General features: G+C 43.2%; 2 protein-coding genes across 6 annotated transcripts in view; both read right to left on the reverse strand.

Annotated features, from left to right (window-relative positions):
* LOC119499314 overlaps positions 1 to 26,176 on the reverse strand; it is an 843,332-nt gene that overhangs the window by 318,641 nt on the left and 498,515 nt on the right. The gene's annotated exons all lie outside the window — the stretch shown is intronic.
* rasal2 (RAS protein activator like 2) overlaps positions 1 to 26,176 on the reverse strand; it is a 97,795-nt gene that overhangs the window by 4,741 nt on the left and 66,878 nt on the right. For 4 of the 5 annotated variants that reach the window (XM_037787340.1, XM_037787338.1, XM_037787341.1 and 1 more), the window contains 13 exons: positions 25,635 to 25,747; positions 17,071 to 17,224; positions 16,230 to 16,328; positions 14,110 to 14,664; positions 12,339 to 12,483; positions 9,685 to 9,829; positions 9,126 to 9,365; positions 8,193 to 8,394; positions 5,388 to 5,587; positions 4,067 to 5,018; positions 2,813 to 2,965; positions 1,246 to 1,448; positions 77 to 164 (listed from right to left, as the gene is read on the reverse strand). In XM_037787340.1, the coding sequence (XP_037643268.1) occupies positions 77 to 164; positions 1,246 to 1,448; positions 2,813 to 2,965; positions 4,067 to 5,018; positions 5,388 to 5,587; positions 8,193 to 8,394; positions 9,126 to 9,365; positions 9,685 to 9,829; positions 12,339 to 12,483; positions 14,110 to 14,664; positions 16,230 to 16,328; positions 17,071 to 17,224; positions 25,635 to 25,747 (3,249 nt within the window). The remainder of the gene's footprint in view (positions 1 to 76; positions 165 to 1,245; positions 1,449 to 2,812; positions 2,966 to 4,066; positions 5,019 to 5,387; positions 5,588 to 8,192; positions 8,395 to 9,125; positions 9,366 to 9,684; positions 9,830 to 12,338; positions 12,484 to 14,109; positions 14,665 to 16,229; positions 16,329 to 17,070; positions 17,225 to 25,634; positions 25,748 to 26,176) is intronic. The other variant, XM_037787339.1, reaches the window with a different exon arrangement.

A 26,176-nucleotide genomic window follows, 5' to 3' on the forward strand; every position in this document is an offset into this window, starting at 1 on the left:
ACTAAACTAAGCTGGCATCCAGCGCTCCGTTACTGATGGTTACTGTGTGGATGTGGATGCAGGTGTGACGTTGTACCTGAGCGTCGATGATCTTCTGTTTGGCTTCAATCACCGCCTGCATCTCTGCATGGTCCCGCTTTAACTCCTCCTCCACCGCCATCAGCCTGAACACACACACACACACACACACACACACACTTATTATCTGTACACTGTGTAGATACTGTCATCAACAATTAATTGTTTAAGTTATTCAATTAGCTCCACTGTCAACCATTCTCTGTTATGTTATTGTATTTCATTTACATTTTATTTCAAGATAATCCCAAAATGCCAATAATATGTTCCCCAAACAAAATCACAATGTTTTGAAAATGTTCCCAAAATGTCATCATAAAGACATGACGTTTTAATGAAACTTTGATGACGTTATTTTGGGAACATATTGTTATTAACATTTTGGGAATGTATTGTTGACATTTTCTGAACATTTTAACACTATTTTTTAATTTTTTTGTGAACTGTTCCCAAAATGTTCTGAAAATGTCATCAAAAAGACATGATATTTTAGGGACACTTTAATTTATTTTGGGAACATATTGTTAACATTTAGGGACATTTTCTGAACATTTTCACGCTATTTTTGGAACATTTTGTAATGACAGTTTGGGGACTTTTTTAAAAAATGTCATCAAAAAGACCTGACATTTTAGGGACACTTTGATGATGCTATTTTAGGAACATATTGTTGACATTTTGGGAACACTTTCTGAATATTTTATTGCTATTTTTGGAACATTTTGTGAACTTTTTGATGAGTTTGGGAACTTTTTTTTTATTTTTCAAATGTCATAAAAAAAGACATTTCAGATATATTATTTTTGTAATTTTAGTAATCATTTTGGGAACATTTTGAAGACATTTTCAGAACATTTTGTTTTGTGAAAATTGTGATGACATTTTGGAATTACCCTTTTTTGGGAACATATTGCTGACATTTTGGAAAACAATTTCTGAACAAATATTCCCAAAATGTCACTAAAATGTTTTGAAAGTGTCAAAGATGTCATCGAACGGTATAAATACGTTATTGAAAACAGTTGTTTTTAGGTGTCATCACTTCATTACTCAACAGTACTGACAGTACTCCCAGCAGTACTTGTAGTATCTTGTGGCGTCTGCAGTGCTCGGGTGCGTTTAGTTTCTGTGCCCTGTGTATCTCAGAGGGGTGGAGTTTGTCCCTACCTGCAGATGATGCTCTTCATCTGGCTGTCCTTCTCCTCCTGCTGCCTCCTCAGCCTCTCCTCGCTGTCCTCCAGACGGTGTTTATACTCCAGCAGCAGCTTCTGCATCTGCTGCTCCTGAGCCAGCAGCCGCCGCTCGTACTCCTCCAGACGCCGACCGGACACCCGCAGACGCTCCTTCAGCCGGGAGATCTCCAGCTCGTACTGAGGGAGGAGGAGGAGAGGAGAGGAGAGGAGAGGAGAGGAGAGGAGAGGAGAGGAGAGAAGAGGAGGAGAGGAGAGGAGAGGAGAGGAGAGGAGAGGAGAGGAGAGGAGAGGAGGAAGAGGAGGAGGAGGAGAAGAGTGGAGAGGAGAGGAGAGGAGAGGAGAGGAGAGGAGAGGAGAGGAGAGGAGAGGAGGAAGAGGAGGAGGAGGAGGAGAGGAGAGGAGGAGAGGAGGAAGAGGAAGAGAAGGAGGAGAGGAGAGGAGAGGAGAGGAGAGGAGGAAGAGGAGGAGGAGAGGAGAGGAGGAGAGGAGGAAGAGGAGGAGGAGAGGAGGAAGAGGAGAGGAGAGGAGGAGAGGAGAGGAGAGGAGAGGAGGAGGAGGAAGAGGAGGAGAAGGAGGAGTAGAGGAGAGGAGAGGAGATGAGAGGAGAGGAGGAGGAGAGGAGAGGAGAGGAGAGGAGAGGAGGAGAGGAGGATAGAGAGGAAGAGGAGGAGAGAGGAGAGGAGGTGAGAGAGGAGAGGAGAGGAGGAGGAGGAAGAGGAAGAGAAGGAGGAGTAGAGGAGAGGAGAGGAGAGGAGGAGTAGGAGTAGGAGGCGGAGGAGGAGAGGAGGAAGAGGAGAAGAGAGAGGAGAGGAGGAAGAGGAGGAGAGGAGAGAGGAGAGGAGAGAAGAGGAGGAGGAGAGGAGAGGAGAGAGGAGGAAGAGGAGAGGGGAGGAGAGAGGAGGAAGAGGAGGAGGAAGAGGAGGAGGAGAGGAGAGGAGAGGAGGAGGATCAGGAGGAGGAGAGGAGAGGAGAGGAAAGGAGAAGGAGGAGAGGAGGAGGAGGAGGAGGAGGAGGAGGAGAGGAGAGGAGGAGGAGGAGGAAGAGGAGAGGAGGAGGAGGAGGAGAGGAGAGGAGAGGAGAGGAGAGGAGAGGAGAGGAGGAGTAGGATGAGGATGAGGAGGGGGAGAGGAGAGGAGAGGAGAGGAGAGGAGAGGAGAGGAGAGGAGGATGAGGAGAGGAGAGGAGGAGGAGGAGGAGGAGGAGGAGGAGGAGGAGGAGGAGGAGGAGAGGAGGAAGAAGACAGGGTTAGCGTGACAGGAACATCCTGTTTACATCCTGTGATGCGAGCGGAACATGTTGTTTTTATTGTTATAAATAAAGTTTGAAGCTGTTTTTGAAGTCAATCTGAGAATATGAGGATATGAGGAGAATCATCTGTTGATGGACATACGGTTTTCTGATTCTCTGATTTTGTGACTGTATTCTGAGAGAGAAGTGATTTGAACTTAATTTATACCTTTTCATAACTATATATCTCGTCCTACACGGACAGAATACCGCCACACATCTGTAAACACCTGTCCAGGTGTGTGTGTCTGTACCTTCTCAGTGTTCCTGCCCTCCTCCTTGCTCTTCTCCCCTCCTCCTCCTTCCTCCTCCTCCTCTTCCTCATACTGGCCGTTGTTGAGCACCCAGGCTGCCGTCCTCTCCACGGGAGACATCGCCACGGCAACCGTCTCCACCGGGGACGCCACCTGAACACCAACCAGTGACATCATCACACACCTGTGCACACTTGCGCAGAAATGTTTGATTATCGCATTAAACGCAGAACACGTTTACGGAGACGAAAAACGGGATCTGTGATTTATCATTTCTTACATTTATCTAAAACTGTTTTATTACTTCGTCAGAATTTATCTTTACGAACACGACGACTTCACCAAGATGTTTATTCAGAGAAGAGAAGAGACGAGTCGTATTGTGATGTCTTAATCTGACAGGTGCAGGAAAACAGACAAAAGGAGTTTCAATTTAACAGGTTCGGAACCAGGAGGTGTTTAGGGGGGTCCAGGAGGTGTTTAGGGGGAGATAGCAGGTCAACAGTAAATGTCACATAGAAGTGGTGAACATCATCTGAAAGCTGGGAACCTGATTAATTAATGAATTAATTGAAATAAATAGTGAAAGTGTGAGATTCCTGCAAGAATTGCATATTTTGGCGATTGCATAGCGAGCACTTCTGTTGTGTAAATTGCTCAGAAACCCCCTTATTGTCCCCAAAAGGTTCCCAAAATGTCATCAAAAAGATCTGACATTTTAGGGAAGTTTTGATGCCGCTATTTTGGGAACATATTGTGAACTTTGTGATGAGTTATTAAATGCCATCTGAAACAATATCATTAAAATGTTCCCAAAACGTTCTGAAAATGTTCTGAAAAAGACACGATATATTAGGGACGCGTTGATGCTATTTTGGGAACATATTGTTAACGTTTTGGAGACAGTAGATGTCACAGAGAAGTGGTGAACATCATCTGAAAGCTGGAACCTGGAGATTAATTTGAGAAGCAGCTCAGCTCTGCGTGTCGAGATGTTCTGGTCATAAATCAGAAATAAACATGAATATATTAATTCAAATAAAAAGTAAAAGTGTTTCAGGTTCGGAGCGTTATGTAACCTCCTTCATGACCAGCTGGTCTGACCTGGTTGGTACCGATGGATTCATCAGGTTTTACAGTACAGCGGCCGTTGGAGAGTTAAAGGGTTAATAAACACCTGAAACTACTTCCTGTCTCCGACTCGCAGGTACTTCCGTTTATTAAAGCTTTAGATTTGAATGACGTTAAACGTACCGGCTGTGGCTGCTTGGTGGCGTTCCTCGGGGGCGGAGTCATGTTCTCCGCGGAGCAGGTGGCCTGTTGGCGGCTGGCGTGGCCGGGGATGGGCGCGGGCTCCGTGTTGGCGCTGCTGCTGCTGCGTAGCGAGGCGCTGTGAGGGAGGGAGCGCGGCGTCCTGACCCCGGCCCCACCTCTGCTCTGCTGCTCCACCTTGACGATGTGGGCGGTGCCCGCCGTCGTGCTCTGGCGGGGGACGGCGACCGCCGTGGCGGCGCCGGGCGGGAGGTCGGGCGGCGCGTGGCGGCGCGGCGTGGAACACTCCTCGCTCTGCGCGCTCCGCCTGCCGCCCGACTCGTCCAGGCTGCTGTTGGAGGGCGCGTGACCTTTGACCCCCACCTGGCTGCCGAAGTCGTCGGAGTTGCTGTGGCTGTTGTGCGAGCTCTCGGTGCTCAGGTTCTCGGAGCTGGAGTCCTGCCGCAGCGAGTGGGCGGAGCGCGTGGACAGGCTGTGGGCGGGGTTACTCAGGTGGTAGACGGGGTTCTGGAAGGACAGCGGCTGCAGGCTGCGCTGCTGGCTGAGCGACGGGTGCAGCGGCCGCCTTGCCTGCGGCGCGCTCTGCGGCTGACCATCTCTGGACGAGGCTTTGGTCTGGTGCGGACCCGGCTGGGGGGTCAGAGGGTTGGAGTGCGGGTAGTTGAGCGGCGGCGGGACGTGTCCGATGGAGGCCTGGGAGCCCACCCTGCTGAGGCGGGGCGGGGCCTCGTGGTGCGACGGCGGCCCCGTGGGACCGTGCAGGCTCTGGGCGTCCTGCAGGTCCACCAGAGAGACGCTGCGGCCGTTGGGCAGCAGGACGGCGTGCTCCTCCTGGTCGGAGGGATGCTGCTGAGCCAGCAGGGGGCGCTGACCTCGACCGTAACCCTCCGTCACATCGCCGACTGGAGACTGCAGGCTGCAGACGTCACTGTGGCTGCAGGAAGTGACACGTACACCGAGTCATTTTACATCATAGTGAATACTTTTACTTTAAGTACTTCAAATACATTTAGCTGATAGTACTTTTACTTGAGTCAGGTTTTGAATGCAGGACTTGTACTTGTAGAGGAGTGTTTTCTCAGTGTGGTATTAGTACTTGTAGACGAGTGTTTTCTCAGTGTGGTATTAGTACTTGTAGAGGAGTGTTTTCTCAGTGTGGTATTAGTACTTGTAGACGAGTGTTTTCTCAGTGTGGTATTAGTACTTGTAGAGGAGTGTTTTCTCAGTGTGGTATTAGTACTTGTTCTGCAGTAAAGGATCTGATCAACGTGTATCTACTGTGATCCGTCAGCTGATTGGTTACCTGTCGGCGGGGTCCTCAAAGATCCGCTGTAACCCTGACGACAGGCTGCCGCTGATGTTGTGTGCAGAGTTGTGTTCCTGGAAGCGTCTCAGCTGCTGCTGGACGGGCGTGGGAGCGGCCAGGCAGCGCGAGATGTCTCCCAGAATCCTCGGCAGCGGACCCAGCTTCGCTACGGTGGCCTGCAGGAAGGAATTTTCACCCTGGGGTCGCCGTGTGTGTGTGTGTGTGTGTGTGTGTGTGTGTGTGGATGGTGTGAATGGGAACACCAGGATGCAGTGGTGGTGTTGGTGGCGGTGGGAGAGCGAAACCAAGACAACCAAGTCGGCCAGACAGGAAGTGAACAGAAGGAGGAAGAAAACATGAGGGAAACTTAATGGAAACAAAAATCAAACCAACTACAACGACATGCTTCTACTGAACAGAACCACAGCAAACACAGCAGAACCAGAACCAGAACCGGGGGTGGGGGGCATGCTGAGACTGAACTCCAACAGGTAGTGGAAGGGAGGGGGGGGGGGTGGGGCAGGCCATGCTGTGAGGTTCAGCTACGCAGCGTTAATGAGGTTAAATGAACTGAAATGATTGGATGTTACATGATACACTCGTTACATCATCAGACTCATCATCTCACACACACACACCATCACTGATCACCGATCACCGATCAATAACTAAACATTCAGTCAACACAGCAGCTGATTATGGATCACTGATCAGCCTGATCGATGTGTATATATTTATAGAACACATATTTAGGTGTCAGTGGAGGGAGAGAGGACCCAGTTCACACCTACAACCCGTCAGTTCACACCAGTTCACACCAGTTCACACCTACAACCCGTCAGTTCACACCAGTTCACACCAGTTCACACCTACAACCCGTCAGTTCACACCAGTTCACACCAGTTCACACCAGTTCACACCTCCAACCTGTCAGTTCACACCTCCAACCCGTCATTTCACACCAGTTCACACCTCCAACCTGTCAGTTCACACCTCCAACCCGTCATTTCACACCAGTTCACACCAGTTCACACCTCCAACCTGTCAGTTCACACCTCCAACCCGTCAGTTCACACCTACAACCCGTCAGTTCACACCAGTTCACACCTCCAACCCGTCAGTTCACACTTCCAACCCTTCAGTTCACACCAGTTCACACCAGCTCACACCTCCAACCTGTCAGTTCACACCTCCAACCCGTCATTTCACACCAGTTCACACCAGTTCACACCAGTTCACACCTACAACCCGTCAGTTCACACCAGTTCACACCTCCAACCTGTCAGTTCACACCTCCAACCCGTCAGTTCACACCTCCAACCCGTCAGTTCACACCTCCAACCCGTCAGTTCACACCTCCAACCCGTCAGTTCACACCAGTTCACACCTCCAACCCGTCAGTTCACACCTCCAACCCGTCAGTTCACACCTACAACCCGTCAGTTCACACCTACAACCCGTCAGTTCACACCTACAACCCGTCAGTTCACACCAGTTCACACCTCCAATCCGTCAGTTCACACTTCCAACCCGTCAGTTCACACCAGTTCACACCTCCAACCTGTCAGTTCACACCTCCAACCCGTCATTTCACACCAGTTCACACCTCCAACCTGTCAGTTCACACCTCCAACCCGTCATTTCACACCAGTTCACACCAGTTCACACCTCCAACCTGTCAGTTCACACCTCCAACCCGTCATTTCACACCAGTTCACACCAGTTCACACCTCCAACCCGTCAGTTCACACCTACAACCCGTCAGTTCACACCAGTTCACACCTCCAACCCGTCAGTTCACACCTCCAACCCTTCAGTTCACACCAGTTCACACCAGTTCACACCTCCAACCTGTCAGTTCACACCTCCAACCCGTCATTTCACACCAGTTCACGCCAGTTCACACCTACAACCTGTCAGTTCACACCAGTTCACACCTCCAACCCGTCAGTTCACACCTCCAACCCGTCAGTTCACACCTCCAACCCGTCAGTTCACACCTCCAACCCGTCAGTTCACACCTCCAACCCGTCAGTTCACACCAGTTCACACCTCCAACCCGTCAGTTCACACCTCCAACCCGTCAGTTCACACCTACAACCCGTCAGTTCACACCTACAACCCGTCAGTTCACACCTACAACCCGTCAGTTCACACCAGTTCACACCTCCAATCCGTCAGTTCACACTTCCAACCCGTCAGTTCACACCTACAACCCGTCAGTTCACACCAGTTCACACCTCCAATCCGTCAGTTCACACCTCCAACCCGTCAGTTCACACCAGTTCACACCTCCAACCCGTCAGTTCACACCTCCAACCCGTCAGTTCACACCTGCCGTTAGCATGTGTCTCCAGCAATACTACTAGACTACTTTTTACTTAAAAATGTATACTTTTACTTCAAGTACATTTAACTGCACAATGAATACTTTAATGCTTTAAGTACTTAAAGTACATTTAGATGATAATACTTTGTTAAACTTATTTTTCTACTTTCACTGTAAGTACTTTACGTACATGTTACATCACAATGAATACTTTTATACAGATATCTGTGTCTTGTTGCTCGGGTCGGGTGGATTGTGTCATATTTTCACCGTTTGAGCGACACATGCGTGTTGCGTTCGAGTGCTGGTGGAAAACTCGGACGGATGGCTTTTTGTGTGTAAGCAACAAGTCACCATGCGCGCGCGCGCGCACACACACACACACACACACACACACACACACACACACACACACACACACACACACACACACACACACACACACACACACACACACGGCAGGCGGTCATTACCTTGTCGAGCTGAGAGACGACCTCCCACAGCAGAGCGTGCAGGACGGACAGCTCGCGGCCGAGGTCGATGTAACCCTCGAAGCCCGGCGTGTTGGACAGCGTCTCCGGGTTGGAGATCTCCGACAGGAAACGCATCATCCCCGCCCACTCGTGCTCCAGGAAGTCGTTCATGAACGCCATGTACTCCTCTTTGTTCCCAAACCTGCAGACGACACGCAGACCCCTCCGAGGTCAGATACATCTTTAACCCGGGTCTGAACCCGAACCCTAGACCTGAACCCTAGACCTGAACCCTTTCAAGACTCAAACCGCCAAACCAGCTACTGTATACTGGACCGTCTTCTACATCCACGGTCGTAATATGACGAGAATAAAGTCCTAACTAAGGACTAAAGTGAAGTGAAGAGAAGCAGGTTGCTGAGCCCCGGGGGTTAAACTGATCACGTGTTGTAAATCTAAATGGTCACTTTCTCACCTGAAAACACTTTAAAACTTAATAACAGCTTTTCTTTTAAGGCTTAAAAACATCTTTTAGTCAAGTAAAGGATGATAACTAAGGATGTATGGACACTGGCGAAGCTGAATAAAGACACTTGTGCTCTCTTAACGGAAGTGAGAACGTGACGCCATGCAGAAGCTCCTAGTTCAGGTACAGAGGAAGCTGGATACAGACACTTGCATGCTTGCCTTACGTATTAGTTCTGCTTGATTTGTCTGTTATGTTGGATATTCCTACACGTCTCTGATACTGTGCATGCTGACCAGGAGGGGCGGTTTAGGGGAAACCAACTCCCTTCAGATCAGAACAGGAGGAACTGAACCCTGGTAGTTTGGGCCGATACTGGGTCTGAGTTCACCTCGATGAGCCCTCCGGTATCTCCCCTACTGAAGGAGACAGAGCAGCGTGGCTGCCGTCGGCCTGCGGACACTCACTTGGTGAAGTTGGCGAGGTTCTGGATGACCTTGGCGATGAGCGTGAGCGTCCGGGACGTCCGGTCGTCCGGATATTCCTGCATCAGGCTGAAGAGCGACGGCGACATGATGGCGGGGCACAGGAAGCGCAGGAACAGCGAGGCGCTGATCAGACGCTTGCTGATGTCCTGCTGGTGGCCGCGAGCGACGCACTGCTGCTTCCACGACGCAAACACTTCCTTCAGCTCCCGAGGAAACACACTGCGGAGACAGGAAGGATGTCAGCGACCGCAGCAGGGAGGAAGGAGGGAAGGAAGGAAGGAGGGAAGGAAGGGAGGAAGGACGGGAGGAAGGAAGGACGGGAGGAAGGAAGGGAGGGAGGGATGGAGGAAGGGAGGGAGGGATTTTCACCTTAATTATAATGTTTTAATTAATTGATCAATAAATGAAGGATTATAATATATTAGGGGTCTTTAATAAATCATCCCCACGATTTAAGGGTGAAAAAAGATAAAAATTATTGTATATAAATGTATATATATATATGGTTTGAATGAAGTGATGAATAACCCAGCGGTACCAGTAGGAGTTGATGATCTTGCAGAACGCCAGCTCGCAGCACATCTTCAGGTTACTCTGGTGTTCGGCCAGCTCGCCGCTGGAGCAGCGACCGGGATCGACCTCGCAGTTCTCGTCCGACTCGTAAAGAGCTTTGATGAACTCACCTGGTGACACAAACACACACTCAATGGCTTCTTACACAACTAAGCACATTCACAACATGTTAAACTAATTCCAATGTTCCATTTTAGTGTTCATTTCTCCAAACTGCTTCTACAATGACTGATGATCGTTGAAATTATTGATAAGTTCTGATTGACTAATAGTTGTTGCAGTGAAGTGAAACAGAAGAGATTTATTATTTATAGAAATGATTCTATTGGATCATCTTATTTATTTATTTATTTATTTATTTATTAATGATTATTAACAAGTGTTTCAGTGTTTATTTATTATTTATTATGTATATATATTGTAATTTTGGTATTTTTATGTATATTGTATTTTTTGGTATTTGTATATTGTATTTCTAAAATATTTTTATATATTGTACTTTCATTTCTTTATTATTTTTGAATTTATTCATTTTTGGATTTATTTATTTCTAAGGGGTGAAATGCAAAGTGAAAATCATACATAAATAAATAAATGCATAAATACATGAATAAATACATACATTAAAAAAATGTAATATAAAATAAATAAAAATAAATGCAAAAATAAATAAATACATTTTAAAATCAATAAAAATCAATAGATAAATAGATAAAAGGGAAAATTAAACAGAAGAGTAATAAATAAGGGAATTATTACAAAAATGAATAAATAAAGAAGCAAATTAAAACAGATATTATTTTATGCCATTTATGTTATTTATTTGATCAATTAATTAATGGCTACAATTATTTTTAATATTATTTTTGCTACATTTCATTTTTATTTCAATTACAGTACTGGCATGTCACTGCACAACGTCGAGATATGTTGAGTACGTGACAAATAGAAACTTGAATCGTAAACTGACCCTGGTTTGGTTTTAATTAATCTAATAAATAAATGTCGTAGAGTTTTACGGGTGCAGATTTGCTGCAGTCTCACGGACAGTTTCAGCTCTCCGTCAGCAGAGAAACAGTTGAAACAGCGTGCGGCGTCCGCTCGCGGGTGACGCAGCACGACGAACCGAATCACCGTCCGACACTCTGTCTCAACATCAGCTGAAGATACTCAACAGATACAGAAAGAAGTGACTGCGGAGGACTCACGTTACCCGACACACCGCAGGACGTCAGAAGTTATTATCTATTTTCAGATGCCAACCTATAAATATATTAATGAGGGTGAAAAGATTTGTGTTTTTGATCTGTGGCTATTAATAGTTTTAGAGCTGTGAAAGCTGATGTGATGACAGCAGGTCTCGTGGGTCTGAGACGCTTTCTGCTTCTGTCACATCTCACAACTGTTTCACATCTTTTTTTGTTGCGTCTCTGAAAAGTTTCAGAACCTGCGAACTGAGCAGAGTCACTCCGATGAGGAGGAGGAGGAGGAGGAGGATGAAGATGATGCAGCAGAAAAAAGACATAATGTGCTCTAATTTTAGCGTTCAGCAGTCAACAACAAAACAAAGACTTTTAATCTAATTCAGGATCGACGTGATGCCGCCGACGCACTCGATGCAGATCTCACTCAGAATTAACACCAAAAAATATCTTCTAAATCAAACATCACATCAATAAATAAACGACTCGATAAATAAATGAATGTCATTATATGTAGCAAAAAAATAAATGTAGCCATTAATTAATTGATGAAATGTGACAGGAATGTATGTTTTAATTTGCTTCTTTATTTATTTATTTATTTTTGTATTATTTATTTTTGTATTCTTAATTACTTACTCTTCTGCTTATTTTATTTATTTATGAATTTATTTTTATGAATTTAATTGTTTATTTTTATTTATACATTTTAAATGTATTTATTTATTTTTGAATTTATTTATTTTTGGATTTATTTATTTCTAAGGGGTGAAATGCAAAGTGAAAATCATACATAAATAAATAAATGCATAAATACATGAATAAATACATACATTAAAAAAATTAAATATAAAATAAATAGATAAATAGATAAAAGGGAAAATTAAACAGAAGAGTAAATAAATAAGGGAATTAATACAAAAAATGAATAAATAAAGAAGCAAGTTAAAACAGATATTATTATTTAATGTCATTTATGTTATTTTTTTATCAATTAATTAATGGCTACAATTATTTTTAATATTATTTTTGCTACATTTAATAATATAATTACTTAACTATCGAGTCATTTATTATTATTTTTTATTTTGGCAGTTTCTGTTTTACTGATTAGTTGTCACTAATTCTGTGAAATCGACAATTAAAATAACTTTCTTCATAAATTTCCACATGAAACTCCAGTTTTGGTTTCTGCTCGAGTCCCTCTGCCCCTGTGTCGTTTCTATTTTTACTTCTATTCTTATTCTAGTTGTAAATACCTGGCAAAGTTCATTTCAAGTTTAAAAAACCTGCTTTCTGGTGTGTGTGTGTGTGTGTGTGTGTGTGTGTGTGTGTGTGTGTGTGTGTGTGTGTGTGTGCGTGCGTGCGTGTGTGTGTGTGTGTGTGTGCGTGTGTGCGTGTGTGAGCTGAGACTCACCGAGTGCGTCGTGCAGGTATTTCTGTCCCACCAGCTTCAGATATTCCTCGATGGCTTTAGTGGCCAGCGTGTTCTCCCTGAAGATCAGGACGTCGTGGTCGGCGCAGCGGTCCACCTCCGACATCACCAGGTCTGTCAGGAAGTCCTGAACGGGAGGAAGAGCCGGCGGTGAGGGTGTGGACGCGTGCATGTGTAAAGTATGCAAAGGTTCCACCCCCCCGTCACTGCTACACTACCGTACACATACGCACCTCTACACACAACAAACAGCGATACCCGTCAGAGAATAACCAATAATAACTGATAATGTTGTGGGATTATTCCTTATTTCATGCTCAAATTTGGGATTTCTACGAAGCATATGGGGGGATGAAGGACGCCTTCGCTGGCAGCCTTTAAATGAACCAACAACATAGACACATAACGATGCTACTACACGGTCAGAGTGCACAACTGCAGAAAGAAGTTAAGTTCTCCAATATGATTAACAGGGACGTTAACGCCAACTTGTTTTAACGCCACTAATGTCTTTCAACGCATTAACGCAACTTGCATTTTTTAGGTCGTAGCAGATCAGTTTTAAAGCTAGAGTGAAGATACTGGTATCATCTGAAACTATAAAACCTGATGGATCCATCGGTACCAACCATGTCAGACTAGCTGGTAGTGAAGGAGGTTAAATAACGCTCCAAACTTACACTAAATTTTGGCGAGGAAAAACTGTCATATCCATTTTCAAAGGGGTCCCTTGACCTCTGACCTCCAGATGTGTGAATGTAAATGGTTCTATGGGTACCCACGAGTCTCCCCTTTACAGACATGCCCACTTTATGATAATCACATGACGTTTGATGAATGCAAATCTCCAAAATGTCAAAAGTTTTTGAACCCAAATCACAGCATGTCTTTTTCTCTGGTGTTCCTCGAGGTCTCGGGGTCTTAATGTGGGATTTTGGAGTGATTATTGATCATTTTTATCAATTCTACAATGGTAAAAAAATGGTTAAATTTAGCACCAAATCTGAGTAACAAATGGAATCAAATGGAATCAACACCAGAAAAACTGCTGCAACAACTTCTGAGACATAACAGAGCATGGAGATGGACATTATATACTTCTATCATCATGTTCTAAACCCTTAATTCATGTTTATTTATGATTAATAACAACTCGAACCTCAGTGCTGAGCTGCATCTCAAATTAATCTCCAGGTTCCAGCTTTCAGATGATGTTCACCACTTCTATGTGACGTCTACTGTTGACCTGCTATCTCCCCCTGAACACCTCTTGGACCCCCTAAAGACCTCCTGGACCCCCTAAAGACCTCCTGGACCCCTAAACACCTCCTGGACCCCCCTAAAAAAACCCTGAACCCCCTAAAGACCTCCTGGACCCCCTAAAGACCTTCTGGACCCCCCTAAACCCCCCCTGGACCTCCTAAAGACCCCCTGGACCCCCTAAAGAAGACTAAAACGGCTCTATTGCGGGTCCCAGAGGGTTAAACACAGCGATTTAGTTCCCTCCACTAACAGGAAGTGACATCATGCTGACTCATTCTGCAGCTCTCTATATGACGTTCTTTAGCTGTGGACAGAGCCATGCTAGCTGTTTCCCCCCGGTTCCAGTCTTTATGCTAAGCTAAGCTAACTGTAGCTTCATATTTACGGTGCAGACGTGAGCGAGCTGACCGTCTAACTCTCTGAAAGTAAACTAAGTGTGTCTGAACTCGTCCCCTAACAGCAGGCTCCTGATTGGCTGTCGGACTCTGACCTTTGCCCTCCCGGTGCTCTGCAGGATGTGGACCAGAGCGCAGGCCATCTCCTCCTTGTTCTTGACGCTGATGACGGGCTCCAGCACCGAGCACAGCATGGTGTAGTTGTTGGTGACGAACTCGGCAAACTCCTTGTACTGCTCCATGGGCAGGATGGAGATGGTCTGGAAGCGGGACTTGATGCGGATCGACGGCCCCCCTCCTTTGGCCTTGCTGGCGGTGGGCGTGCTGACCGGGTACCACTTCTCCACAAACTGCCGGCCCGTCACGCCCGCCACCGGGATGTTCACCAGGCCCACGTAGTTGTTCTTGTCCTTCTTCTTCTTCTTGTCCACGTCGCGGTAGATGTGCACGGTGATGCTGTGCATGGGGGGTAGGCTGGAGAAGTCAAAGTACTCGCCCCAGAACAGGCTGTCGTGGCGAGTCTTGCTGGTGGTCCGGGCGTACAGGACGTCGTCCAGGCACAGCTCGCAGAAATACTTCTTCTTCGGCGGCAGGTCTTTGGCTTCGATGATCCACAGACGCAGCAGGTTCTCCGCCCGCCGGCAGTTGTCCTGGAAACACAAATGCCGTCAGTTCAAATATCTAAAACCTTTTTGAGAAGAAGGACCTAAACCAGGTTTACCTGAGCTGCTGTGTGGATGCTACTTCCTGCAGTTAGACTCAGCTTAACATTAAAACATGTGGTTTATTCTGCACTACTCTCACCGCCTCTCTCCGTGTTACTGGTGCAGCATCACACTCCTCTATATTCGGATGTTTCTGCAACTATTGGGACATTTTAAGACCCAGCAATGAAATGATGGATTTATGTTCAAATTTGCAGTGCAATGCTTGATAAATACATAAACACAGTGTTATTACCCATCTTCACATCAACAAATAATTACTAAATAATGTGATTTAAAACAATTTATGAAGCATTTTATGGGTCCAAACATCACAAGCTAATTCAATAATAATATGACATTATTTCAAATGGAATTGTTTCATTAACATATTACTTTACACCATATTCAAATTATTTATATGACTTTTTTTTATCTAAATGCTCCTTAGTCCCACATTCCTGAGTCCTTACCGCGACACTGAACAAATACCAAAGTAAACATTTTATTCAAAACCAAACAAATATGGTTTGCATGGAAACAGTTTTTTTTATTCTTCTGTTTAATTTTCTCTTTTATTTATATATTTTTATAATTTTTAAGTTATTTATTCATTTACTTTAATTTTCATATATTTTTTTTATTTTATATTTATTTCTAAATGTATGTATTTATTTCTGCATGATTCTCCCTCTGTGTTTCACCCCTTATTTATTTCACCAAACCTATTTATTTCTGTATAAAAAATAAATGCAAAAATAAATAAATACATTTAAAAATTAATACAAAATAAATACATAAACAAATGAAAGTGAAGATTAAACAGAAGAGTGCATAAGGGAATTAATACAAAGATAAATGAATTTAAAAAAACAAACAAATTAAAACACAAATATCAATTTATGTCACATTTTATCAATAAATTAATGGCTACATTTATTTTTAATATGATTCTTTCTACATTTAATGTCATTGTATTTATTTATCGAGTCACTTATTTATTGAATGATTTATTTTTGATTCCGGCAGGTTCCGTCCTCCATACAGAGAGATTCTGAGACTTTTCAGAGCCACTTTATTTCTAAAACAACTAATTTAGAGACTTATTCAGAGCATCAGAAGTAAGAAATATATTTAAATATATAATGTTTTTAATTCATTCCCAAGCTGCTGCTCAGAGTGATCACAGTGTCAGCAGGTGATATCATATCATAAATAAATAGATGAATAAATACATACACAGTATAGAATATTATCTCTGATTATTACATCATAGAAATACAAATTCATTTTCCATGAAAGAAAAGTTACAAAAAAATCATTGTTGTCAATTATAGTTCTTAGAAAGACAAGTTTTCCTCTTGTTGACAAAAACCAACGTCTGTTCTCAGAGCAGGAATCAAACTCCCAGCTGTGCACGCGGCCGTGAAACGACCAGAGCGAAGGCCGAGGGCCGTTTCCAGGTCGGTAACAATGAAGCACAAGGAGCCCTGAAGGTCAACGTGTCTCACCTTGTTGGGCTGAATCGTTCTCCTCAGGTTCTCCATCCACTTGTCTCTCTCTGACGACGACGTGCAGCTGAAACACTTGCTGCCGCCGGCGTACGTCACCTGACAGGTGAGAGAGAGAGAGAGAGAGAGAGAGAGAGAGAGAGAGAAAGAGAGAGAGAGAAAGAGAGAGAGAGAGAAAGAAAGAGAAAGAAAGAGAGAGAGAGAGAGAGAGAGAAAGAAAGAGAAAGAAAGAGAGAGAGAGAGAGAGAGAGAGAGAGAGAGAGAGAGAGGACACCATGACATCATTCATCATGTATATAGTATACATGATCAATACATGTGTTTGTTTCACAGCATGTCTTCTTCTCTGGTGTTCCTCAAGGTCTTGGTGTCTTAATGTGGTATTTTGGAGGGATTATTGATTTGATCATTTCTTGTATTAGGTCGGCCCCCCTGCTGGCGACGCCGCTGCTCCATCACCTGAATTTCCCCTCTAGGGATCAATAAATCATCTCGTCTCAACAAGTAGTGGCCGTATGTAGCGTGAATCCCTGTTTCTGATTGGCTGAGCATACATGGAATTAATCATGTGATCAATCCCTCCAACACTTATTAATAATAATAATAATAACAATAATAATAACAATAACAATAATGATTATAATAACAACAACAACAATATAATAATACCATATAATAATAATAAAAATAACAACAACAACAATAATAATAATAACAATAATAATAATAATAATAATAATAATAATAATAATAATAATAATAACTATAACAATCCTAATAATAGTAATATATATAAATAGAGTCCCTGTGATTATACAGATTGTGTTTGCGTGCTGCTCACCTCGAAGCAGAACTCCTGTCCCAGGATGCTGCTGTGCAGCGGTTTGATGAACACGTCCTCCTCCATGCTGAGGTCCAGAGCCTCCACGGCGCTGCCCGGGCTCAGCAGAGACTCATGGGAGGTGGACTCCTTCAGCTTGGGGAGCCCGCGGGATCTGGAAGACAGGAGGAAAATGTAAACAGGTTTACTGACACCGCGGCGTGTTTGAGCTCGCCACCACAGCCGCCTGCTGCCGACAGCGAAGACGGAGAGCAGTAATACCTACGAAAAACAACCACAGAGCCAGGTGAGGGGAGTTCCCCAAAGCATCCCTCTTCCTCCTCCTCCCCTCCTCCTCCCCCTCCTCCTCGACTCCCACCGTCCTCCCACCTCGACCCTCCACGCCGACAGCAGCAGCTCCGTTCGCCGCCAACGCCTCCGAGCCTTTACCAGGCTTCCCTGCAGGTCCAGCAGGCGGTAAACAACGAGGTCCTGGGACGGGACTAATCGCACCGGGCCCTCTGGGAACGTTTCTATGGCAACAGCCTCTCCCGGAGAGAGCGGGCGCTAGGCAGCAGAGCGTGACGCAGCGAGAGGCAAGGCAGGTGTTTAACTACAGACTCAGTCTCAGGGGGGGAGGGGTTAATGAGAGGAGGTCAACGGATCAACTGCAGCTTTATCAGCAGCAGAAGAAGAAGAAACCTTTCAAAATAAAGTAGGAATCAGCTGACATTGATATTCCTCTTTCACACACAGCTCTGGTAAATTACTGGGACGACCCTATGGGCCCGATGGGTGAGGAAGATCGCCGGATGATCTGGGCTCTTTATCTCTCGGACGTCGAGTCACTTAGTCTTCATGCTCCACTGAGCCGCTCTGAGAGGACTGACCGGGGCCCCGCCTCCAACGCTGTGTCCTGTTCTCTCTATACATCCATGGACCTTTCAGATAGTTCCTAGATAGTGATGTTAGAACGGCAGAGGGCAATAGCTCGTCAAGCTGCGTCAGGACATCAACCACCAAAGATCACGAATACAACCTGAACAAACTGACTTTCCAGATCCGAGTGTTGCTACTGACTAGTGACGCACCGATACACCTTTGTTTCAGACCGAGTACAAGTACTTCCATTTGGGTACTCTCTGATACCGAGTACCGATACGAGTACCGATACGAGTACTTCTCTATGCCTAAAGAGCCTCGTTAACAGCCAGCTGGAGGGTGTGAGCGACACATGGCAGGCTGGGGAGTCCCGCATACGAGGCGGTGCGCCGCCACCGGCTCTAGGTCGGTTTGGAAAGGCTCGGGGAGAAGGTGGCTCGCGGTCGCAGCTTTACAGCGCTCCCCGCCCGGACCTCGCCGCACCGTGACGGGGCTCCCTGCTCCCGGTGCGACTGTCGACCGGGGCAGACTGTCCCACGTAAAAGGCGCCAGGGATCAGCGGCGATGTCGGCAACCCACCTGACCCGTCTTGAAACACGGACCAAGGAGTTTAACGCGCGCGAGTCAGAGGGTGCAAGCAAAACCTTGTGGCGCAATGAAAGTGAGGGCCGGCGTACGCCGAGTACGAGTACATGAGCACAGTATCGGACCCGATACCGGTACATCCCTAGTAGTGACAGAGTAGAAGCAGGGTTGGAAATTAGCACCCGCCAAATGTGGGTAAATTGTTGGTGGTGGCGGGTGAAATCGTCACGCCATCCGCCACTTTGGCAGGCGGGGAGAACACACTAGTGATGGAACAGAGAACCGGTTCCTGGTTGTCATCTCAGGTCTCCTGGTCCGCAGGGAATATTTAGTTGTTCGAGTCTGATTGTTAGAAACACTGCTTTATTTTGTTCAGGAGATCACTCTTTAATTCACTCTGTGTGTGTGTGTGCGTGTGTGTGTGTGTGTGTGTGTGTGTGTGTGTGTGCGTGTAATCCTCCTGCTGTGTCAGATGAGTTATGTAAACCTGGATTAGAGGGTTGAGATCAACACTGATGCTCTGACAGCATCAGACTTCACTGACATCAACCAATCACATCCAGGGGTGGAAAAGTACATTTACTTGAGTAAATGTACTGGAGGTACTTGTACTTTACTTGAGTATTTCTATTTTCTGCTACTTTATCAACCGATCATATGTTTTGTTCACTACGTCAACGAGCGTTTGAGCAACACGTCAACGGCGACGATGTAGCTGGAGACGCTCGTAGGGAAGCTCAGTTTCTGGTTCTCTTTCTAACCGATAACCGACCTTCGTTAAAGGGACCGTCTGTAACTTGTTCTACGTATAAATCATTGCTGGTCGGTGTCTCATGGTCTCTCGTGTGTCTCATGGTCTCTCGTGTGTCTCCGCTGTTCAGACTCAGACTCCAACACAAACTCCAGTGAAGCAGCAAAACCTCTTGGTTGTATCTAGTGAAGCTGTTAAACAGTGTTGGCCGCGGTCGGAGGACGCGGGGGAGACCGTAGCTTTGGTCTCCAGGACCGGAGTCTCTGCTCCTCTGCTCCTCTGCCTGCCTTCACTCACACACCACGCTCCTTCTCTCTCTCTCGCTCCACCTCTCACGTGCATGCTGCTCACTCCACACTGCAGAAGAGTTAGTTTAGCTCTGAGAATATCTAGTGAATGTTCAGTGGACGTTTGTGCAGAAATAACTGCTGCAGCTCCTCCAGACCAACAGAGGTTTCCCGTGTCTTGTGAGGCAGGAAAAGCCAACACTAGGATCAGCATTGATTCATGGAGAGACCTTCGTCTGGTCAGCTAACATTACTGCCAAGCAGCAACAGGACGCTGACTTTAGCTGACTTAACGGCCACAGGTGTCGCTGTTAACAAGACATTTATGATTCTTACAAACCCTTTAACTGAATATTAACCGACAACATTAGTGCGTTACATTTCCACAGCATCAAGAAAACGCTTAGTTGTCGGCTAGGGATGCTCATTTCAAAAAAATTTTTAACCGATAAGCGACCCTCGTTAACCGATTATTAACCGTTAACCGACAAGATTAGTGCCTCTCATGCAGCGGTGTACCGGCTGCAGGAGCACAACAGATATTGGTTAACGGGAGTCTCCAGTTCAGCGTCCGGGAGCGTTAACTTAGCAGCTACGATGCTGCGTGTAGTGTCGCGGACATGCAGCTACTTTCCCAGTAAAAGCCGCCGCCGCCGCCGCACACGTAGTCTGTGTAACTTCAGTGAGTTTCCAACAGACCGTGTGTGTGTGTTGGCGGTGAGTGTGAGGTTGTTGGTGGTGTTCTAGTTGTGATCGTAGGTGTAGCAGTGTGTGGACAGTTTATTTGTTGGTGAATAAATGCTATGAAACTACAACTCCTCCGCTCCGCTACAGCGAGCCAGAGACCCGAGCCGACTTCCTGTATCCTACAACTCCGGCTCCGCCTCTTAAGGTGGACCAGCTTTTCTCCTTAAAGAGCTGAGCTGCTCAGCTAATATTTCAGATTAAACATTGAATATGAAATAAATTTTGCTTAAAAGGCAACTGTGGATCAGCGTGGTTTAAAAAAAAAAAAAAAAAGGAACAGGCCGTCTTTCCAGCTTCCTAACTTTAAATTTAAAATATTGTTGTATGTAAACTTTTTTCGAGCTGCTCAGCTCTTTAACTAATTATTAACATTCATTTTAACCGTTTTAACCGATGGCGTTAATCAGTTCAAATGCTTAATGTCGGTTAAACGGTTAATTATTACACACACACACACACACACACACACACACACACACACACACACACACACACACACACACACACACAGTGTTTCAGGAAGGGCTTGTCTCCTGCATTATGATGGAAACATGATCCTCGGCTGGAGGAGGAGGAGAAGGAGGAGGAGGAGGAGGAGGAAGACGAGGAAGCACTTACTGACCACACACTCTCTGCATCTTTATATTTTTCCTTACATACTTTGATCCCTAAGAAACTCCCTCTAATGTTATTATTGGATGTAACAACATTGGTGTAAAATAACGACAAGAAATACATCATTAACATCATCTGCTGACAGGTGATGTAGTTAATATTAATATTCACCTCTTAAAGGTCCGGTGTGGAGGATTAGTGACATCTAGTGGAAACCTCCCTCCGCTCACTCCTCAAACTCCTTAATCATGATTAATCACACATGTTTTATCTGTTCTAAATGAACCTTAAAGGGAGATTAGTCAAGTATTTAATACTCTTATCAACATGGGAGAGGACAAATATGCTGCTTTATGTAAATATATGTTTATATTTATATTATTTATCGCTCCCTGTTGGAGCTACTTTTAGCCTGGAATTCTGTCTTTAACAGACAGTTCACCACTTCCTGTTCACTATTTATGTAATTTACATAAACAGACGATGTTCTTTTCTTTTTTGTAATCTTCAACTTATTCGTCACAGAACAAACTGAACAAGTAACCCCACACCATGGTAAAAATACTAAATAAATAGATTCATTAATTAATTGAAGGAAAATGGGGAAAAAAATATTGAATAAATAAATATAAAAAAATACATAAATATAAAAAATGAAAATTGAAAAAAATGAAATAGATAAATAAATAGATAAATAAATAAATATAAAAAAGAAAAATTGAAAAGAAAAATAAATAAATAAAATAAATAGATGAATAGATAAATATGAAAAATATGAAAATGGAAAAGAAAAAATATAGATATAAAATAGATAAATAAATAAATAAATATAAAAAAATTGGAAATCAATGAACACAGAACAATGACAGATATCGTCCAGAAACCCTCACAGGTACTGCATTTAGCATAAAACAATATGCTCAGACTGCATGTGATTATCATAAAGTGGGCATGTCTGTAAAGGGGAGACTCGTGGGTACCCATAGAACCCATTTACATTCACTGATCTGGAGGTCAGAGGTCAAAGGACCCCTTTGAAAATGGACATGACAGTTTTTTCCTCGTCAACATTTAGTGTAAGTTTGCAGCGTTATTTAACCTCCTTCATCTTGTGCAACAAATACCAGCTGGGCTCATCAGAGGGCAACACTGTTCATTAGATATAGATATAACATCCATATCAGTGCTACAATTAGGGCTGCAACTCATTATGTTCATTAATCTGACGATCATTTCTTTGGTTAATCAATTAATCCTTTGGGTTATAAAATGTCCCGGGACAATTTCCTGAAGCCCGAGATAAATATATATTCTTCCTCTCCGTTGGTTGGTCTAGAAATTAATATTACTTTACAGTCAACTCCTGGAAGTGACTATCGTCTCTGACACTATCATGAGATGAGCTGATGCTGTAAAGGCCACATCGTAGGTTCAATCACATTTAAAACATTATATTTATAATAATTAGGGTTGGCAACGCGATAATAACGCAAATTCGTTTTAACGCCACTATTTTCTTTAACGCAACTTGTGATTTTTAGGTTGTAGTGGCTCAGTTTTAAAGAGAGAAGATACTGTTATCATATGCAACTAGTAAACCTATTATTACTAATATTTGTCAGTGTTTTGTGTTGTTAATTGATTTCCATTTTTTTAATATTTATCTTTTAATTTATTTTTTATCTATTCTATTTTTTCTTTTCCATTTTTATATTTATTTATTCACCTATATATTTTTCTATTCAATTTTTTTTATATATATATTTATTTATCTATTTCATTTTTTCTTTTCAATTTTTTTTATATTTATTTATGTTTATTATTTTTTACATTTATTTATTCAATTATTTCCATTTTCACTTTTTGTCTTTATTAATTCATCTTTTTATTTTCAATTTTTTATATATATTTATTTATTTATCTATTTTATATTTATTTATTTATTTTTATATCTATTTATTTATTTATTCCATTTTTTCTTTTTCATTTTGTTCTATTTATTTATCTATTTATTTATTTTATATTATTTATCTATTTCATTTTTTTCTATTCAATTTTTATTTTTTCTATTTATTTATCTATTTATTTATTTATTTTTCTATTCATTTATTTATCTATTCATTTATTTATTTTTCTATATCTATTTATTTATTTATTCAGGTTTTTTCTTTTCCATTTTCATTTTTTTCTATTTATTTATTTTGTATTTTTTCCATTGTGTGTGGTCACTTGTTCAGTTTGTTCTGTGAAGAAGAACTTTTTAAGATTTAATAAAAGAAAAGAACGCCGGCTGCTAAGCTAGGCTGTGCATGCGAGGCTTTTCAGACACGACTGCAACAAATACTGATAAACACAAATAAATGAAGAAGTTAAATAATGAATTAATTTTTACTATCAACAGCATCTCAAACACACACACACACACACACACACACACACACACACACACACACACACACACACACACACACACGTCCTACCTGAACCTCAGAGTTTTGGAGATTTGAGCTTTTCGAGCTCTCCGGAGGAGAGAAGACGAACCGTCCATCAGGAGTTAGAGCTCAGAGCTGACTGACGAGAGGCTGAGTGTGTGTGTGTGTGTGTGTGTGTGTGTGTGTGTGCGTGTAAAGCATTATCCTCCTGTCCAGCTGGCTGACATTCTGTCGACTATAAAGCTGCACACACACACACACACACACACACACACACACACACACACACACACACACACACACACACACACACACACTCTCACTCTCATTCTCACTGCACCTATAAACTCCACAGATGTACTCAGATGCAGCGGTTCATCATTCATGATGATACTGCTATTATTTTTAACGGTAATGTTATCATATGATAATAATAATAATAATAATAATAACGATATTGTGACATGTTATTATTTATTTATTTTTCTTTTGAATTATCATTTTTTGATATATTTATCTATTTATTTATTTATCTATTTATTTATTTTGTATTTTTACCATAGTGTGGGGTTACTTGTTCAGTTTGTTCTGAAAATAAGTTGAAGAATTTAAAAAAGAAAAGAAAAAGTTATGTAATAATGTCATGTATTAATTTATTATTTTCTTTGTTATTTTTTCCTATTTATTTATTTACCTATTATTTTTTTATTTTCACTTTAAATCTTTTCTATTAATTTATCTGCTTATTTTTTATTTTCCATTTTCATTTTTCTATTTATTGATTTATGTATAATTTATTCTTGATTTTACATTTTTATATATTTATATATACATCTTTTTTCCATTTTTTTTATTTTATATTTATTCATATATATCTTTCTTTTTCTTTTACATTTTTCTTTTTTATATTTATTCATATATATCTTTATTTTGATTTTACTTTTTGATATTTATTTATTTATATATTTATTTGTCTTTTCCATTTTTTTTATTTATTTATCTATTTATTTAGTGTTTTACCATTGTGTTGGGTTACTTGTTCAGTTGTTCTGTGATGAATAAGGGTTAGGGTTAAAAAAGGTCATGTAATAATCTAGGTGTTGCATTGAGGCTCCTGTCATTACAGTTCATATTGTGCTTTAGTGGTAAATACAGTAATAACAGACACAGGTACAGTTAATCAAATTAATCTGGGGCCTGAGGGCCCCCTTAAAGGCCATGGGGAAGCTGTCAGACTCCACAATTCATTTCATTCATTCATTCATTCATTCTCATTGTGCAATATCATTTTCCATTTCTGCAAATTTCCCCACTGCGGGACTAATAAAGGAATATCTTATCTTATCTTAATCCAACCAGGAACATACACGCAGTCATCTAATTAAATCAATTAAACTGATCAGAAGACACATCAGGATCCGATCAGCTCAACAACGATGGATCATCAGGTTGGGCGTTTGCTTTGTGATGCAGAACTTGTTCTGGGACTCACTGTTTTCCAGCACGTTTACTTTTCTAAACGTCCTCATGAACAGAAATATTGTGTTTTAGGAATTTTCAGGTTTTCCAGGTTGTGTGAATCAAAGAAAACAAACGAGCTGCTGGGACATTTTCTATTTTACAAACCCAGAAAAGTGAGAAGTGAGCGACAGCAGAGTGTACTGCAGGGAGAGGGGAGAGCCGGCCTTCCAGTAAAACCACCTCCAGTCAGTGCTGGGAAGGCTGGGCGGGTTAATGGAGGGAGGAAGAGGAGGAGGAGGAGGAGGAGGAGGAGGAAGAGAAGGAGGAGGAGGAGGAGGAGGAGAGAAAAACCCCAACCTCCTAGAAACAGCAGAGAAATAATAAAATCTGTCCGGAGTCGCAAAAACATGTGATCATTGTGATGAAGGTAACTCAGTTTATAGTCTCAGTGTATAGTATATCAGTCTAATGCAGTGAGGGCCAAAGAGACAATGGACTACGGAGTATTAGGGCCACATTGAGGGAAACAACATCTGAGATTTACACATTAAAGTCAGAACTTTACGAGAATAAAAGTCGTAATATTACGAGAATAAAAGTCGTAACTTGATGAGATCTTTTCCTCAATGTGTTCCTAATACTCCGTCGTACCGTCGTACCGTCGTACCGTCGTACCGTTGTACTGTCGTACCGTCGTACCGTCGTACCGTCGTACCATAGACCTACAACAATGGTAAATAAAAATGAAAATGTAAACAAAGAACAGTTCTTCATTTCCATTTCCAGCGGTCTGCCCGGTATCTAAGGAAGGGTAAGAGACGGTACCTGTCGGCGTCAGCGGGCCGGAGCGAGGGCAGTCTGAAGCTGGTGTTTCTGTCCAGTTTGGTCTGACTCTTCGTCCTCTTGATGGAGCCTTTGAGACGTTTACTGAAGAAACCCTGAAAAGACAGAAAGATCAGAATCAACGGCGTGGACGCGTGACAGAGGTCACTCTCAACTGTTGGTTGATAAAAAGGGGGACTGTGGTGTTCCTGGTTGACCTCGCTGTGGAAGGAAGGGAGGTGATGAAGAGGAGGCGCCATCAGACAGCTGAACATCTTCAATAACGACAGGCTGATTGGGGACATTTTGTCCTGATGGTGTCAGTAGATTAAAGGTCAGGAGGTCACTAACATCATTAGGATTCATCTGGGGACGAACGAATATCCAGTAAAACTCATCCAAAGTGGTGAACCGTCTGATGAATCCATCGGTACCAACCAGGTCAGACTAGCTGGTCGTGAAGGAGGTTAAATAACGCTCCAAACTCCAAAAAACTGTCATGGCCATTTTCAAAGGGGTCCCTTGACCTCTGACCTCCAGATCAG

Source organism: Sebastes umbrosus, chromosome 12, assembly GCF_015220745.1.
Source record: "Sebastes umbrosus isolate fSebUmb1 chromosome 12, fSebUmb1.pri, whole genome shotgun sequence".
Classification (NCBI taxonomy): domain Eukaryota; kingdom Metazoa; phylum Chordata; class Actinopteri; order Perciformes; family Sebastidae; genus Sebastes; species Sebastes umbrosus.